This window comes from Chiloscyllium punctatum, chromosome 48 (assembly GCF_047496795.1).
Source record: "Chiloscyllium punctatum isolate Juve2018m chromosome 48, sChiPun1.3, whole genome shotgun sequence".
In the NCBI taxonomy this organism is placed as follows: domain Eukaryota; kingdom Metazoa; phylum Chordata; class Chondrichthyes; order Orectolobiformes; family Hemiscylliidae; genus Chiloscyllium; species Chiloscyllium punctatum.
The window spans coordinates 22,304,729-22,322,645 of NC_092786.1; the positions used below are offsets into that span (position 1 = coordinate 22,304,729).

At 42.8% G+C, this 17,917-nt stretch overlaps 1 protein-coding gene across 2 annotated transcripts in view; it reads right to left on the minus strand.

Annotated features, from left to right (window-relative positions):
* The window catches only part of il16 (interleukin 16), a 169,874-nt gene extending 152,336 nt beyond the window's left edge, over positions 1 to 17,538 (minus strand). The window contains exons 1-3 of one of the 2 annotated variants that reach the window (XM_072564802.1): positions 16,952 to 17,538; positions 4,345 to 4,395; positions 1,361 to 1,797 (exon numbers count right to left, since the gene is read on the minus strand). In XM_072564802.1, coding sequence (XP_072420903.1) covers positions 1,361 to 1,756 — 396 coding nt within the window. In that variant the 5' untranslated portion in view covers positions 1,757 to 1,797; positions 4,345 to 4,395; positions 16,952 to 17,538. The remainder of the gene's footprint in view (positions 1 to 1,360; positions 1,798 to 4,344; positions 4,396 to 16,951) is intronic. The other variant, XM_072564801.1, reaches the window with a different exon arrangement.
* Between the last annotated feature and the right edge of the window lie 379 nt (positions 17,539 to 17,917).

The following is a 17,917-nucleotide window of genomic DNA, read 5'->3' on the forward strand; positions in this document are numbered from 1 at the left end:
CTGTTGGGACTATCTACATATTCAGGGTGGGACTCCCTATATATTCAGGGTGGGGACTACCTATATATTCAGGGTGGGCACTGCCTATGTATTCAGGCTGGCCACTGCCTATATATTCAGGGTGGGGACTGCCTATATATTCTGTGTGGGACTGTCTATACATTCAGGGTGGGGACTACCTATATATTCAGGATGGGACTGTCTATATATTCACTGTTGGAACTACCTACATATTCAGGGTGGGACTGCCTATATATTCAGAGTGCGGACTACTTATATATTCTGGATGGGACTGTCTATATATTCACTGTTAGGACTACCTACATATTCAGGTTGGGACTGCCTATATATTCAGGGTGGGGACTGCCTATAAACCCAGAGTGAGACTACCTATATATTCTGGATGGGAATGTCTGTTTATTCACTGTTGGGACTACCTACGTATTCAGGGCCTATAATTTCAGGGTGGGTACTGCCTACATATTCAGGGTTGGGACTGCCTATAATTTCAGGATGGGTACTGCCTATATATTCAGGGTTGGGACTGCCTATATATTCAGGGTGGGGACTACATATATATTCAGGGTGGGTACTGCCTATATATTCAGGGTGGGGACTACCTATATATTCAGGATGGGACTGTCTATATATTCAGGGTGGGGACTACCTCTATATTCAGGATGGGACTGTCTATATATTCACTGTTGGGACTACCTACATACTCATGGTGGGACTGCCTATATATTCAGGTTGGGGGCTACCTATATATTCTGGGCAGCGACTTTCTATACATTCAGAGTGGGACTGCCTATATATTCAGGGTGTGCACTACCTACATATTCAGGGTGGGGACTGCCTATATATTCAGGGTGCGTACTACCCATATATTCAGGGTGGGACTGCCTATATATTCAGGATGGGAATGCCCATATATTCAGGGTGGGACTGCCTATATATTCAGGGTAGGCACTGCCTATATATTCAGGGTAGGCAGAGGGTCTTGTAACTCATAGGAGAGCAGGACTGATTTAACCATCTCTGTGTGGTGCATTCAGGTCTCCACCCGATGTTGGACTGGTAAAGGTTGCCATGAAATGATCTATAAATTATACACTGTGACCCATGCTTAAAATTGCACAGGATTGCAATATTGATCTTAAACTGTTAAAAATCCCAGCATCTGATCATGCAAGCTTCACAAGGTTGGAGAAAAGTCTACTTGTCAGGTTGGTTAGTACTTTTATAGTGACAGGATAACTCTTTTGCAAAAGTTTCTATCCACAGTGTCATAGCCATAAAGTAGGTGCCCAATGCAATATTTCCCTACATTTGCAGTTTCTGTGTTTTCTAATGTACTCACCTGAATAGAACACTCTTTCTTGATATCCATTCCAGATTCAGCAATGTCACTGGGTTTCAGCTCACTTTGAATGGCAAGGGCCTTTATTGTGAGGCTCTTCAGTGGGGCTTGTGATAGTGTCTGTGACTGGAGGCCATTTAATTCACTACCACCTTCAGACACTTGATCTTTTGAAGCAGAGTCATTTTCTTCACTACTTGCTCTGTCATCATTGCTCTTTGAATTACACAGTAAGAATGTCCTTGAAATCACCCCAAACTTCCTGGATTTCTTGTTGCTTTTACTGAAGGAACTTCTCTGACTTTTCTGGGAGGAGGATAACTCTTTTTTTCTATGTCTGTTGCCACAAGAATAAAGCATTTCTGTCAAATGTCTTTTCTCTATCCTCACCAGCATAAAGAAACTCTGCTGTCCCTTTTTTCACAAACACGCAGAACCTGTAAGAGTAAAGGGAATGAAAGTTAGAGCAAGCAAACCCGTCACTAAATATTCCCAACAGCCTCATATCTGAAAAATATTCTTTCTGTATAAATACCACACGGTTGCTCCATGATTGTCCATTCACCATCCTGACTTGAAATTTTTAAAAATATCATTCATAGGAGGGCATCATCGGCCAGACCAGCATTTACCAGAGGGCAGTTAAGAGCCAATCACATTGCTGTGGATCTGGAGTTACATGTAGGCCAGACCAGGTAAGGATGGCAGATTTCCTTCTCTAAAGGACATCGGTGAAACCAGATGCGATTTTCCAACAGTCAACAATGGATTCATGGTCATCGTTAGACTCTTAAATCGAGAATATTTATTGAATTTTCAAATTCCACCATCTGCTGTTCCCCAGGAACGTGACCTGTGTCTCTAGATTAACGGACCAACAATACTACCACTAGGCATTTGCCTCCCCTTACATTGCTGTTCCTTCCCTGTTACTATGTCAAAATCCTGCAGTTCCCTCCATAACAGTTTTGTGGGACTGCAGCAGTTCAAGAAGGCAGCTCACCACCACCTTCTCAAAGCCTGTTCGGGACGGGCAATAAATACTGTCCCAGGCAGTGACCCCTGACGGAAAGAATAAGGAATAATGTTGAGTTAAATATTCCCTTGCACTTTTGTTTGGAAAACTGCAAGAGTTGGATGACAGGTACAGCCAGTGCTCTGCATGTTACCCATTGGCTCCATGGTCATTGGACAGGTGATATTGGGGCTTTCCAATGCCACGTAGAGGCAGTTTGGAAAAAGGCGCTACACCCTGACTGGAAACATTAACATTACACTTGGGAATTGAGAAATAGCTGTCAGACATGCAGTTGCTGCTTCTAGGGTTTTCAATGCTGCCTCTTACTCCCCTTTCCAGCTATGAATAAAATGTCCTCCAAACAATATTTCTTTCATTGAAAAAAATACAGAAGAAGGAACAAGAGTAGGCCATTCAGCCTCTGAGTATGCTCTACCATTCAATACAATAATAAATGATTATCCAACTCAATATCCTGTTCTTACTTTCACCCCAGGCTCCTGCTCCTCGGATGCTGCCTGACCTGCTGTGCTTTTCCAGCACCACTCTAATCTAGACACTGATTTCCAGCATCTGCAGTCCTCACTTTTGCCTACTTTGATCCCTTTAGCCCTAAGAACCATATCTAGCTCCTTTTTGAAAACATTCAATGATTTGGCCTGAACAGAGAACTCCACAGGCTCACTGCTCTGGGTGAAGAAATTTCTCCGTATGTCAGTTTGAAGTGACTTAGCCTGTACCCTCAGTCTGTGACCCCTAGTTCTGGACTCTCCTTATCATCAGGAATATCTTTTCTGTGTTTACCCAGTCAAATCCTGACGGAATTTTATAGGTTTCTGTGAGATCTCACTGTCCGCCCTCTGCACCTCATCCTTCTAAACTTGCTGCTCCTTGGATGCTGCCTGAACTGCTGTGCTCTTCCAGCACCACTAATCCAGAATTTAGTGAATATAGGCCTGCCATCAGCGGGAAGGAATGGATGAGCAGATGATTGTCAATAGTTTGACTCACAAAGCATGACTTAGATGAGGGAGTCGAAGGGTGGGTCAGTAAATTTGTAGATGATACGAAGATAGGTGGAGTTGTGGACAGTGAGAAGGGCTGTTGTCGGATGCAGAGGGACTTAGATATGATGCAGAGCTGGGCTGAGGAGTGGCAGATGGAGTTCAACCCTGCCAAGTGTGAGGTTGTCCATTTCGGAAGAACAAATAAGAATGCGGAATACAGGGTTAATGGTAGGGTTCTTAGTCAGGTGGAGGAACAGAGGGATCTTGGGGTCTATGTACATAGATCTTTGAAGGTTGCCACTCAGGTGGATAGAGTTTGTAAGAAGGCCTATGGAGTATTATCGTTCATTAGCAGAGGGATTGAATTCAAGAGTCGTGAAGTGATGTTGCAGCTGTACAGGACTTTGGTTAGGCCACAGTTGGAGTACTGTGTGCAGTTCTGGTCGCCTCACTTTAGGAAAGATGTGGAAGCTTTGGAGAGGGTGCAGAGAAGATTTACCAGGATGTTGCCTGGAATGGAGAGTAGGTCGTACGAGGATAGGTTGAGAGTTCTCGGCCTTTTCTCGTTGGAACGGCGAAGGATGAGGGGTGACTTGATAGAGGTTTATAAAATGATCAGGGGAATAGATAGAGTAGACAGTCAGAAACTTTTTCCCCGGGTACAACAGAGTGTTACAAGGGGACATAAATTTAAGGTGAAGGGTGGAAGGTATAGGGGAGATGTCAGGGGTGGGTTCTTTACCCAGAGAGTGGTGGGGGCATGGAATGCGCTGCCCGTGGGAGTGGTAGAGTCAGAATCATTGGCGACCTTTAAGCGGCATTTGGATAGGTACATGGATGGGTGCTTAATCTAGGTTAGAAGTTCGGCACAACATCGTGGGCCGAAGGGCCTGTTCTGTGCTGTATTGTTCTATGTTCTATGTTCTATGTTCTATGAACTATATATCTAATAACCTCACCAGAGCTGTCCAGGTAAGAATTCTGCAAATACTCAGCAGGTATGGTCTCATCTGTGGGGAGACAGAAACAAAATCAATGTTTTGAGTCCATAATCGTCCATGTATTGTTCACACAATCACCAATGCAATTACCTACAGTGTCATCAATGCAAGATGAAGTGCTACTGCAACAGAATTTCATGGATCATCTTATTTGGTTATTGCATGTCTCTAGAGAGTTTACATATAAATTCAATTGATTCTGTTGCTCTCCAATGATAAGGTATCCTTTTCCTTTCTCTGTAAGTCTTCCTAGTTTCTCCATCCAGCACAATTTAAATTGTTTTGTTCAAAGTCAAATTTTCCTTGGACTGTAATAAATCGGAAAAGGCATTGGCAACAATTCTAAGAATTATCTCTAATATATAATTATATATAAACTCCATAGTCAGTTTTCCACTAATATGAACAAGCCATTAAAAATTAGGAGCATTGGATCAGGTGAAGACATTTCAGTCCCTCGAGCTTGTTCCACCATTCAATGAGATCATTAATCTATGGCCTGATTCCATATACATGCCTTTGGCCCATATCCTTTAATATCATTGCTTAACCAATATGCATCTATCTCAGATTTAAATCTAACAATTCATCTCGGATGGATGGATATATGAATAGGAAGGGTTTGGAGGGATATGGGCCAGATGTTAGCAGGTGGGACTAGATTGGGTTGGGATATCTGGTCGGCATGGACGGGTTGGACCGAAGGGTCTGTTTCCATGCTGTACATCTCTATGACTCTATAACTGCCATTTGTGTGTAGAAGTGCTTCCTAATATCTCTTTGAATGGTATGGATTTTTAGATTGAGCCCCCTAGTTCAGAGAATCATAGAATCCCTACAGTTTGGAAGCAGGCCATTCAACCCATTGTGTCCACACCGACCCACCAAAGAGCATCCCACCCAGACCACCTCCCTACTCTGTCCCTGTAACCCTGCATTTCCCATGGCCGATCCACCAAACCTACACATCCCTGAACACTGTGTGCAATTTAGCATGGCCAATCCACCTAACCTGCACATCTTTGAACTGTGGGAGGAAACTGAAGCATGCAAAAGTATCCCCAAAGATTGTTGAATCACCAACTAGTGGGAAGGCTTATCTTTATTTATCCAGGCTTTTCCTCCAATACCTTGAAGACTTCAACCAAATTACCTATTACCCTTCTAAGTTTTAGAGTAAACTGGTATAATTTATTTATTCTCTCCTTAGAACAACCTCTGAAATCCAGGTCCCCCTTCGTGTAAATCTATGTTGTACTGCCTCCAAAGCCAAAATATCCTTCCGGGGGCAGGGGGGAGGGGTGGGGTGGGTGGGGTGGGGGTGGGGGTGGGGGTGGGGGGGGTGCCCTGATCATGCCATAGTACTCCAAGTACAGTCTTAACCAGAGTGTTGTATTACTGAAGCATAAGTTCCGCATCCTCATACTCCAGTCCTAGAAATATCAAAGCCATAAATTTCATTAGTTGTCTTGATTATTTTTTGCAGCTGCTCATGGCACTTTAATGATCTATGCATTTGAAGTTAAAAATCACACAACACCGGGTTATAGTCCAACAGGTTTATTTGGAAGCACTAGCTTTTGAAGCTCTGCTCCTTCATCAGGTGGTTGTGGAGTATAAGATTGTAACACAGACAGACAGACACACACACGCACACACATACACACACTCCCACAGACACACACACTCATGCAGACCCTCTCTTATACACTCACACACACATTCCCACATTCACCCTCTCACAGACCTATACCCCTTTACACTGACGCTCACACACATACACACACTCTCTCACAGACACTCATAACACCCCCCACCCCACCCCTCTTCATGTAAGATTCTGAAATCTAGTTTTTAGATTAGAATCAGTCTGCCCATTGTGGCACAGACAGCCTCACACAGGGTAGCTCACACCCTCAATACATTATCTCAGCCGACATGACACCAATTGTTAAAGTTCACTTGGGAATGTAACTTTTAAAAAAAGGTTTGCTCTTTACATATGAAAGAACTGAAACCAACATGGTCATTCTAAAGGATGAGAGACTTAACAAACAATCCAGGTCTTTTTCAATAAATAATTTCAGCTACATCACACTGTAAACTTTTGCTATAAATTCTGTGTCTTACAATCTTATTCTCCACAACCACCTGATGAAGGAGCGTCGCTCCAAAAGCTAGTGCTTCCAATTAAACCTGTTGGACTATAATCTGGTGTTGTGTGATTTTTAACTTTATATATGCCAGTCCAACACCGGCATCCCCAAATTATGCATCTGAAACCCCAGATCTCTTTAGACATCTACTATATATAACTTCATAGCATTAGAAAGTACCTGATTCTTTTTCAGTCCAAAATGGGTAACCTCACACTTAGTTACATTGAACTCCATCTGTCGCAGCTTTGCCCATTCACTGAGTCTGCTAAATATTGCTCTTTCAAGGACTTTGTTCTTAGACTGAGGTCGTTATCAAAAGCTGTTAGAACTTCCTCAAAAGTGTCTGTACCTTGTTGAAAATTTTGGCAAGTGTAACTTTGCCTGTTATATCGGTCCTATTAAATACTACAAAGTATTTACTTATTCAGCTTGAAATGAAATGTGGTAATTTTGAATTATAAGAATTGGTTTCGACAAGGTACCTAATCCGATGCTTGTTTTTGGCTCATCTTTGAATTAATTATTTTAAGTAACATTATTTCTTCTGCTATTTGTTTTTATTGATTATTTATGTGATGCAAGATATGTGATTTATATCTATTTTACTATAATTTATTTTACAGTTTGGATTTTGTACTAGTGGCATGTTGGATTTGTTCTTTGTATGTGAGAAGAGAGTTAATGAATAACTTGTAAGACTTCCTGAAGCCAAGTTAAAAGAAAAGCACAGTATGAGAGGTATGAGAGGTATTGATTTTGAAAGCAAATTGGAAATGATACACCAGGAGTGTTTTTCACAAGTAAACAGTGAAGTGCATTAGACTTCATTTTGAAGAATCTAGGATGGCGTTTTTCTTTGGCATGAGGAAACTCTGTAACTTGAAGAAAGATTATCGGTTTCATTTTGTAGAAGTTATGGTTAAAGTTGAATTATAAAACAGCTTTGTCTGTAGAATGCTTAACAAATAGGCTATTTCAATGTAAGGAGTTAAAAATCACACAACACCAGGTTATAGTCCAACAGGTTTAATTGGAAGCACTAGCTTTCGCAGCGACGCTCCTTCATCAGGTAGTCCACTACCACCTGATGATGGTGCGGCACTCCGAAAGCTAATGCTTCCAATTAAACCTGTTGGACTATAACCTGGTGTCGTGTGATTTTTAACTTTGTCCACCCCAGTCCAACACCGGCATCTCCAAATCAATCAAAGGAGTTTAGTTTGAAAGCCCCAGACCAGATGTGCTTGGTTACAAACTTGAAGGGATTATTTGAAGCTAAGAAAGCCTAAACTCAATTGTATGAATATTCAAGAAAGAGGCTATCAGATTCTTAAAACTGAGAATTGAAATGACAGTTTATTTAAATCCTATAGATGTAATTTTGAAGGGAATGTGTGAGTTATGTGACGTGGTGCTGTTGGGATTAATGGGATTGTATTTTAATCTGTGTTTGAAATCTTTAAATTGTTTGCTTTATACTATTGTATCTTCATTTCTTTTATGTAATAAACTTCTGTTTTAGTTTTAAAATCAAATCTGCAGCATTATGTGCTAGTGTTTCAAGGAAAGGTAAACTCATTCAAACAAAAATAAAAAACAAAATTTGATCTAACAAGCCATTTTTCTGTCTGGGATTTGACTTGCCAAGTGATAACATCAGAGATTATAACATTAATATGACAACATTGTATTAAATTTGCAGCACCTCAGCATCCAGAGACTGCATTAAGACAAAGCTTGGTAATCAATGTTGCCCCTCACTGACAGCAGCCACAAAGCCACATTGCTGATGGAATACAGACAGCATGATTGATTCTCCTTTGTGCATAAAAAGTTATTCTCTTGTTGTGGTCACTGGTAACCACCAACCCACACAGTTTGGGTCCATAGCTACATACTGTTTGAACAGCATCTCTAGACTACTGCTACTCTGCCCACATCTTGTCACTGTCCTCTCATCGACTGAAAACAGTTGTCAATGAGACCCTGTCTGCCTTGTGTCACGGACACAGCTGAGCTCTGCCAAACACAGGGAGAGCTTCTTTCTCCCCATGTCCTCATCCACTTCCTTCCTGGAATTCTTACACAGTTCTGCCACAAGTCGTCCACTGCCGCCAATCAGATCTGTGTAAGATACTGGATTAGTGGTGCTGGAAGAGCACAGCAGTTCAGGCAGCATCCAACGAGCAGCGAAATCAACGTTTCGGGCAAAAGCCCTTCATCAGGAATCAGATCTGTGTAAGACTCCACTCACAGTTACTGAGAGATTGTAGAACTGTGAGATGCAAAGGAATCATAAAAGGCCAGTATGATGGTACTGCAAGTAATTAGGAAAACTATTAGAATGTTTTCATTTACCTTGAGGGAAACTGAATTGTCAAGTAGGGAGATTATGTTTCAGTGATACAGTGAGACAGCATCTGGTGTCATGCATTGGTCACCTTGTTGTGAAAGGGTGTTAATCTGTTGAACACAGTTCAGAGAAGGTTTACATGACTAATATGTGGAATGAGAGTCTTGTCTTAGGAGGAAAGGGTGGACATGTTAGGCTTGTATCTGCTGGTGATCAGAAAATTAAAAGGTGGCTTGATTGAAACACATAGATCCTGAGAGGCCTGGAAATACGAGATGTCGAGAGGAGGTTTCATCTTGTAGGAGAAATCAAAAACTAGGTGTCACTGTTTAATAATCGGGGATCACCAATTTAAAACAGGGATGAGGTGAAATGTTGTCTCCCAGAGGGCAGTGAGACTTTGGAATTCTCTCCCAGAAAAGGAGGCAAAGCCTTTGGCTTGTGATGTAACTGTAATGATCCTTCAGTATTTTTAAGGCAGGGGTAGATCTACTTTTGTTAATCAAAGGGATGAAAGGTTATCAGGGTAGATGAGACTGTGGAGTTGAGATTACAGTCAGAACAGCCAAGATCTATCGAATGTAGACAGGGAGGAGGTTTGAAGAACACAGCAAGCCAGGCAACATCAGGTACCTGGCTTGCTGTGTTCTTTCAGCCTCCTGCCCGTCTACTTTGGATTCCAGCATCTGCAGGGTTTTTTTTTGTCTCTAACCATGATCTATTGAATGGCAGAGCAGCTTTGAAAGCTGAATGGCCATTCCTAAGAGGAGAAAGTGAGGACTGCAGATGCTGGAGATCAGAGCTGAAAATGTGTTGCTGGAAAAGCGCAGCAGGTCAGGCAGCATCCAAGGAGCAGAAGAATCGATGTTTCAGGCATCAGCCCTTCTTCCTGAAGGGCTGATGCCCGAAACGTCGATTCTCCTGCTCCTTGGATGCTGCCTGACCTGCTGCGCTTTTCCAGCAACACATTTTCAGCTCTGGCCATTCCTAATCCTTGTTTGTAAGTTCAGGAGCAGTAGCCTTCTACACTCACAATGTGAACACAACTCGCTCTGTAACTGTGCGTTATTGTTCATCTGTGTGTAAACCAGTTAGAGATTTTCAAGCAATTTCTAGCTACGCTTCTTCCCAATTGAGTAGAGAGTGATAATTCTGTGTTAAGAAACACAAGTCAGGAAAATGTCAGTCTCCAGTGTTTTAGGCTTGACAAAGGAGTGAATAAAGTTAGGCATATCAACTTTGAAAGGAACTATTGCATTTATTGTGGTATTTAAAATAGCTGTATTCCTGCAGACATTAGGAGAATCTCAAAATCACATTATTTTCTGTCTCTCCTGTGTTACTTTTGGAACTGTAACTGCATCTCAACAGTAGCAGAAAGCTATGCAAAAATGATGATTCATCCAGTCACAAGCTCAGTGTTGTCTCAAAGAAACACACTGCTTATTTAAGCCCATTCCCACCCGAGAAACTGTTTACTGGAAAATCGCAGCTTGATTTATTTAAGGAAACACTCATCAACGTTCCTCTCCAGGTATACTTCATTCAAAAGAAAGAACTGTCTATTGAAAGTAATTAAATGCAGCATTGCCTTTGGCTTGTGATGTAACTGTGATGATTCATTGAGCTGGAGACTATGTTTCCCTCTCACAGCTGGCAATGCTCTTCAGTCTCATGACTTGATGGGCCATTTTTCAAATATCAAAGCCAAATGCAGCTGTACAGACACTGGAAGTGGCTTTGGGTATGATTAGATTAGATTAGGTTACTTACAGTGTGGAAACAGGCCCTTCGGCCCAACAAGTCCACACCAACCCGCCGAAGAGCGACCCACCCATACACCTACATCTACCCCTTACCTAACACTGCGGGCAATTTAGCATGGCCAGTTCACCTGACCTGCACATTTTTGGACTGTGGGAGGAAACCGGAGCACCCGGAGGAAACCCACGCAGACACGGGGAGAATGTGCAAACTCCACACAGAGAGTCGCCTGAGGCGGGAATTGAACCCGGGACTCTGGCGCTGTGAGGCAGCAGTGCTAACCACTGTGCCTAAACAGCTACACTGCTGTTACCTAGAAAAACATGGGAACCAATCTGTGTATAGCAAGATCCCAGAAGTGAACGTGGGACAAATAGCTGTTCAATCCATTTATCTCTGTAGGTACGCCAGGGCATAAGAAGCTAATGGACAGTCAGCTCCCAATCTAGACTGAGACCTTACCTGTCCCTTTGGATTGATGTCGAAGATCCCACAGAACTCTTTTGAAGAAGACCAGGGGAGTTCTCCACTATGTCCTGGGTCCAATGTTAACCTCTCAACCAACATCGATACAAATATATTGACAGGTCGGTAGCACATTCAAATTTGTATCTTACTCTGTATGGATTGTTTTCGACATGACAACAGGAACGCTAAACCTGAACAACTATATTAGCTGTAAGATGTTTATCCTGACATCATGAAATGTGCTGGAAATGAAAGTCCTCTTGTTTCCATTTTGTTCCTGTTACAAACCCAGAATATGCTAAAGGTCAGGGTGTAATCAATAAGGAAAATGTGAGGGCTGCAAATGCTGGAGATCAGAGTCGAGTGTGTGGTGCTAGGAAAGCACAGCAGGACAGGCAGCATCCGAGGAGCAGGAGAATTGACGTTTCGAGTATAAGCCCTTCATCAGGAATGAGGCTTGTGGGTCGGGGCTGAGAGATAAATGGGAGGGGGGTGGGGTTTGGGGAAAGGTAGCTGAGAAAGTGATAGATGGGTGAAGGTGAGGGAGAAAGTGATAGCTCAGAGGGAGCAGTGATAGATGGGTCCAGAGGGCGGTGCCGAGTTGGAGGCTTGGGACTGGGATAATGTGGGCGGGGGAAATGAGGAAGCTGTTGAAATCCACATTTATCCCATGTGGTTGCAGGTTCCCAAGGCGGAATATGAGGCGTTCCTCCTCCAGGCGTAGGGTGGTAACGGTTTGGCGGTGGAGGGGCACCAGGACCTGCATGCCCTCGATGGAGTGGGAGAAGGAGTTAGTGTTCTGCCACGGGGCGGTGGGGTTGGTGGGGTGTGGGTGTCCCAGAGATGTTCTCTGAAACGATCCGCAAGAAGGCGTCCTGAATCCCCGATGTAGGGGGGACCACACCAGACGCAACAGATGCAGTAGATGACATTGTTAGAGGTACAGGTAGATTTATGACGGATGTGGAAAGATCCCTTGAGGCCTTGGATGGAGGTGCGGGGAGTGGTGTGGGCGCAGGTTTTGCATTTCCTGAGGTGGCAGGGGAAGGTGCCAGGAGTGAGGTGTGGGCTGGTGGGAGGTGTGAACTTGACGTTTTGCCTGAAACGTCGATTCTCCTGCTCCTCAGATGCTGCCTGACCTGCTGTGCTTTTTCAGCGCCACACTCTCAACTAAAACTCACGGTGTGTGGTTGCTTCATAGACTCAGCCTGAGACAAAAAAATACTGAGGATGCAGGAATTCAAAGTAGACAGGCAGGAGGCTGGAAGAACAGAACAGGCTAGGCAGCGTCAGGAGGTGGAAAAGTCAAGTTTCGAGTATAACCCTTCTCCAGGAATGGACCTACTTGCAGTCTAACTCTATTCCAGTGTGATAGTGAAATAGATGCTGCCAAAAGCACTGTCCTAACCAGTAAGTATCCAAAAAATAGTTAGAAGTATATATTGAGCAGGTCTGACGGCATCTGTGAAGAGTTAACGTTTCGGGTCCTCAGAGTTCTGAGGAAGGGTCACCGGACCCAAACATTAACTTTGATTTCTCTGCATAGACGTTGCCAGACCTGCTGAGTTTTTCCAGCAACCTCGGTTTTAGCTTCTGATTTACAGCAGCCACAGTGCTTTTATTTTTTATGTGTAGAATTACGTTCGTGTGTGTGTGTGCGTGTCTGTGTTTTGTCTGTGTGTGTGTGTCTGTGTGTGTGCATGTGTGTGTGTGCATGTGTGTGTGTGCATGTGTCTGTGTGTGTGAGTGTGTGTGCATGTATGTGTATGCTTGTGTGTGTGTGTATGTGTGTCTGTGTGAGTGTGTGTGTCTGTGTGTGTGCGTGTTGTGTCTGTGTGTGCGTCTGTGTGTCTGTGTGTGCATCTGTGTGTCTGTGCATGTGTTTGTGTGTCTGTGTGTGTGTTTGTGTCTGTGTGTGTGTCTGTGTGTGCTTGTGTCTGTGTGTGTGCTTGTGTGTGCATGTGTGTGTGTGTATATGTGTGTGTGTGTATATGTGTGTCTGTGTGAGTGTGTGTGTGTGTGTGTCTGTGTGTGTCTGTGTGTGCGTGCCTGTGTGTATGTGTCTGTGTATGTGATGTATGTGTGTGTCTGTGTATGTGATGTGTGTGTGTCTGTGTATGTGATATGTGTGTGTGTGTCTGTATGTATGTGTCTGTGTATGTGATGTATGTGTATGTGTGTGTCTGTGTTTGTGTGTCTGTGTATGTGATGTGTGTCTGTGTCTGTGTCTGTGTGTGTGTCTGTGTATGTGATATGTGTGTGTGTCTTTATGTATGTGTCTGTGTATGTGATGTATGTGTATGTGTGTGTCTGTGTTTGTGTGTCTGTGTGTGTGTCTGTGTATGTGATGTGTGTCTGTGTCTGTGTCTGTGTGTGTGTCTGTGTATGTGATATGTGTGTGTGTCTTTATGTATGTGTCTGTGTATGTGATGTATGTGTATGTGTGTGTCTGTGTTTGTGTGTCTGTGTGTGTGTCTGTGTATGTGATGTGTGTCTGTGTCTGTGTCTGTGTGTGCATGTGTGTCTGTGTATGTGATGTGTGTCTGTGTCTGTGTCTGTGTGTGCATGTGTGTCTGTGTATGCGATGTATGTGTTAGAGAGAAGTCCTCCCAGTTGTTGGTGTAGATTTCACCTTGCTGCTAGGGTGTGAAACTGTCAAGATAGCTGAACTGTCTCTTTCAGAAAGTGTTGATTTTCCTTCCCATTGGTTCCAAAGAAAGGGAAATTAGACAACAATCCCGTAGAGCAGCATTACTTTGACCCTGATGTCGTTGCTTATGCCTAACTTTGGCTTTCACCTTTTTATAGTGTTTCTTCCCCATACAGTCTCGATAGCCTCAATGCTCTCCTGACAAGCCTCCATCCAGCACTTTCCATCAACCAGCTTTTTATATGTTATCCTCCAACACCCCTCATTGATCGATCCTCGGACCTGATCCCCAACATTCTAAATTAAAATTCTCCTCCTTGTTTTTAGTTCATTATGTCGCCAAACATTGTTACTCTAACTACTCGAACTGCATGACTACTGTAGCATCCTGGAGCCCCACAGATCTCCTTCCCAGTCAGACCTCCTGTGCCTCTGAGTGTCCTCCTGTACGGTCATCCCTCTGCTTGTGTTTCAGTTGTCTATGCTCTAGCATTCTCTCCCTGCCGTTGCCCCATCTCTCCAATTCTCTCTTCTCCTTTAAGACCCTTTTCTTGGTCACCTCTCTGAATTTTGCTTTCTTTGGCTCAGTGTTTGTTTTTGCTACAGGCTCTATGGAGCACCTTAGCACACTCTTCAATATTGAAAGCTCCATATGGATGCATGAAAAACAAACAGGCAAAGTTAACAGAACGCAGAGTGGGGAGGGTCCAGCCTCTGCTATAAGCACACTCACGAGTTGCAAGTCCCTCAGTTACACAGTCGGTCTAATTTCTCGAGACCAGTGCATGATTTGACATGATAAGTCATGAAATCTGAAATTTGTTTTTGCCAAATGTAAATAATGATTGTTCTGAAAATAACAGATCACATGTCGATTAACAACGGATGAGTTGGTGTTCCTAGACCTGAAATCCTCAGGCCTGGAAAAATATTTTGCACAGTATGAGTTTAAGTCACAACATGATAGTTTGGGAACATGAATTTAGTTTTAAAAATCTGGGAACTAAATGCTCATATCAGTAAGAGTGACCGTGAACCTGTTAGCTTGTGGTAAAGCCCAATCTGATTCATTAATATCCTTTCGAAAGGAAACTAGCCACTTTATCCAATCTGTCCTCTATGGGGCCTCAGCCTGATTCTAACCTTGATTCTTCACTGTTTTGATTGGTCGAGCATTCTGTCATACCAAGCTGTCCCTCAGGATAACTACAGATGGGCAGTAATTTTAGCCTTGTTCATAATGTCTATACCCAGAGATTGAATAAAACTCTAGCCCTTTAAAACAACTGAACTCAATGGAATGGATCTTGGCTCTGAGTGATCATTTCTATCCATTGGCTCAATAACCCAGGATGTTGATTCACTATCATCTGCTTTACATAAGTCAGGATCTATCCCTATGTTTACACTCTGCCAAATGGTCTCTTGAGCGACACATTAATGTTTGAGCATCAAATGACTGTGGCTTGAATAACGGGCATGTTAACCAGATGTGACTAAGTAAACGTATGTTACATATCAATTTCAAAAGTTAAGTAAGATAAAAACAATAACAGGACAATGTGTTTCCTATCCATGTCACTTCAGTACTGGCATGAACAAACTTAAAACCAAAGGTTATTGCAAATTTTCAACTAGCATCAACTGGATGGACATTTTAAGCTGAATACTTGAAATGTGGCTCAAAATTAACTTGATTGAAGATTTAATAAGGTAGAGAGAGAGAGAGAGAGAGAGAGAGAGAGGAAGTATTTCCGCACGTGTTAGAGTCTAGTAAAAGGAAGAAAGAACCTTAGAATTAGAGCAAAGCTTTTCAGTGATGTCAGGTAGTACTTTTTCCAGCAAAAGGTCAAAGAAATCAGGAAACCTAAAATTTTACACCCCAGAATCTGTTGAGAATAGGGTTAATTAAAAATCCCAAGACTCAGATTGACAGATTTTATTTAAGCAAGGGTGTCCAGGGATATGGAGAAAAATGGGAAGGTAAAGTTAAGTTCACATGGTCTAAACTAAATAGCAGGGACTGATTGGCTGATTCATGTTTGAATATCCCCAAGGAGCTGCTTTTCAGAAGCTGAAGAGATCGCAAGCCCTTCACTAACCAACAAAGAAACCACAAACCTAGGAAAATCTGTGAGGCATGAAAGAACCAGCTGGTCCATTTAGTCTGTCCCATACCAGCATGAGGTTAATGTCTCTTGATACAGACTCTGTCCACACCAAACACACCAGTGGGTAGTGCTGATCCACAAAGATAAACAGAAAGGAAATACTTACATTCAGATTCTTCCACTAACAAAAATTCAAGACATCCTCAGTGTTCCAGAGTCGATGAAGTACTTTTGAATGGCAATTACAATAAAGTATGCTAATTGAGCACCTAATGTGTACACAGCAAGATCCCATGAAAAATAATGAATGAAAGACCAGTCGCTGTATTCCTGGTGCTGCTGGTTGAAGGATGTATATAAGCCAGGGAATCAGGAGAACCTTTCCTCCTTTGTGATGATTCGGAGATGCCGGTGTCGGACTGGGGTGTACAAAGTTAAAAATCACACACCACTAAGGTTATAGTCCAACAGGTTTAATTGGAAGCACTAGCTCTCGGAGCGCCGCTCCTACATCAACCACCTGAAGGAGTGGCACTCTGAAAGCTAGTGCTTTCAATTAAACTTGTTGGACTATAACCTGGTGGTGTGTGATTTTTAACTCCTTAGCGATGTTAATACAACCAACTGACTATGTCCTTGGCTACTTGATACATCAAATCATCAGAAACAGATAGAAGCAGAAGATGTTGCCAGGAGAAATAACCAAATGGTGAAATTCAATATTGAAAAGAGAATGGTTATATCATATTTTTAGAGGAAAAGCATGTTGAAAAAATTCTTGGATGGAGAGTGGAAAGAATCAGTTACGTGCTTGTACTTGTCTTTACTCCTGGCTCAGCCTCTTATACAGTCAGCTGTCACTCTGAATCTCAGTCCCAGTTCAATCTTAATGCGCCTGTCACCTATCGTGCTATCATTCTCACCACCTTTAAATAGTTTAAGCATGACTGAGATGTGTGAGCTGTCTAACACAGTTACAGCAAACCAATTCTGCTCACTCAGTTTCCACAGCTGGGTGCTCCCAGTGAATATTATACAAGAACATTAAGGATCAACTTACCCACACAGGACTCAATCTTAACCAGCTCCACTCTTTACCATCACTTGGATAATCTCATCGACCATCAGCAGCATAATTCTGTTCCTGCTTCTGTTTGGCCCTTGTCGTAGCAGATCTGTGGGCTTCAGCTTGCTTTCCTCTGGCCACAATCCAGCTCAGAGTGATGGTTGCAAAAACTAGTCTCACGCCTGAACAGAAATTGAGGTTTCTCTTTCCCCTAGTCAGAGGTCGTGTATGATTTAGATTGGGCTGTTCCAGTCACCACCCTCCGCATTTCACAGCTGGATATGAAAGAGCTCTGTTATTTTACAGTTCCTGGGCTGAATTGTGGCCCTGTTTCCACAACACAAGTTAATGGGAGATCACAGTCTTTGCCTGGGACTCTCACTGACGTGTACCTCAGTTGAAAAGCTTTAACTCTGTGCTGTCAGGTTCGGAAAAAGTTTGCCGACGTTCTCAGCGTAATTGCGGACTTACTCTCTTCACTGCCCATGTTGGAGGGGCCGTGTGAAAGACTCACCTGCACTCCTGCCCCATCATCACCATCGTTCATCTGAGAACTCAAAACACTCCCATCAACTGGTTTTGTTTGACACAAGTAAATAACGCCTTTCATACAGCGTGCCAGAGCACTTGTGGGCAGATGTTTCTGAATAAAGCCTATGTAGTGGTACGCCTGCTGTGAATTACAGCATCGAAAGGCAGCCCAAAGCAAACAGATCTGACACAGAGGTGTGATTCAGTCGGTCTGCCTCATGCAGAGAGGAACACTAAAACCAAGGGTGTATTTTTAGTGAGAAAAAAAATCACAAGTTATTCAGCAAGTATTACGATGTTCCTTTGCTCACTCAAGGCACAATTTGTGAGGTATTGTTCCTTGGAGATGTAATTATTTTTTAAAAATAAACAATTATTGAACATTGGTGTGCTGTGTCTTACAAATTAAACTACAATTAACACAATATT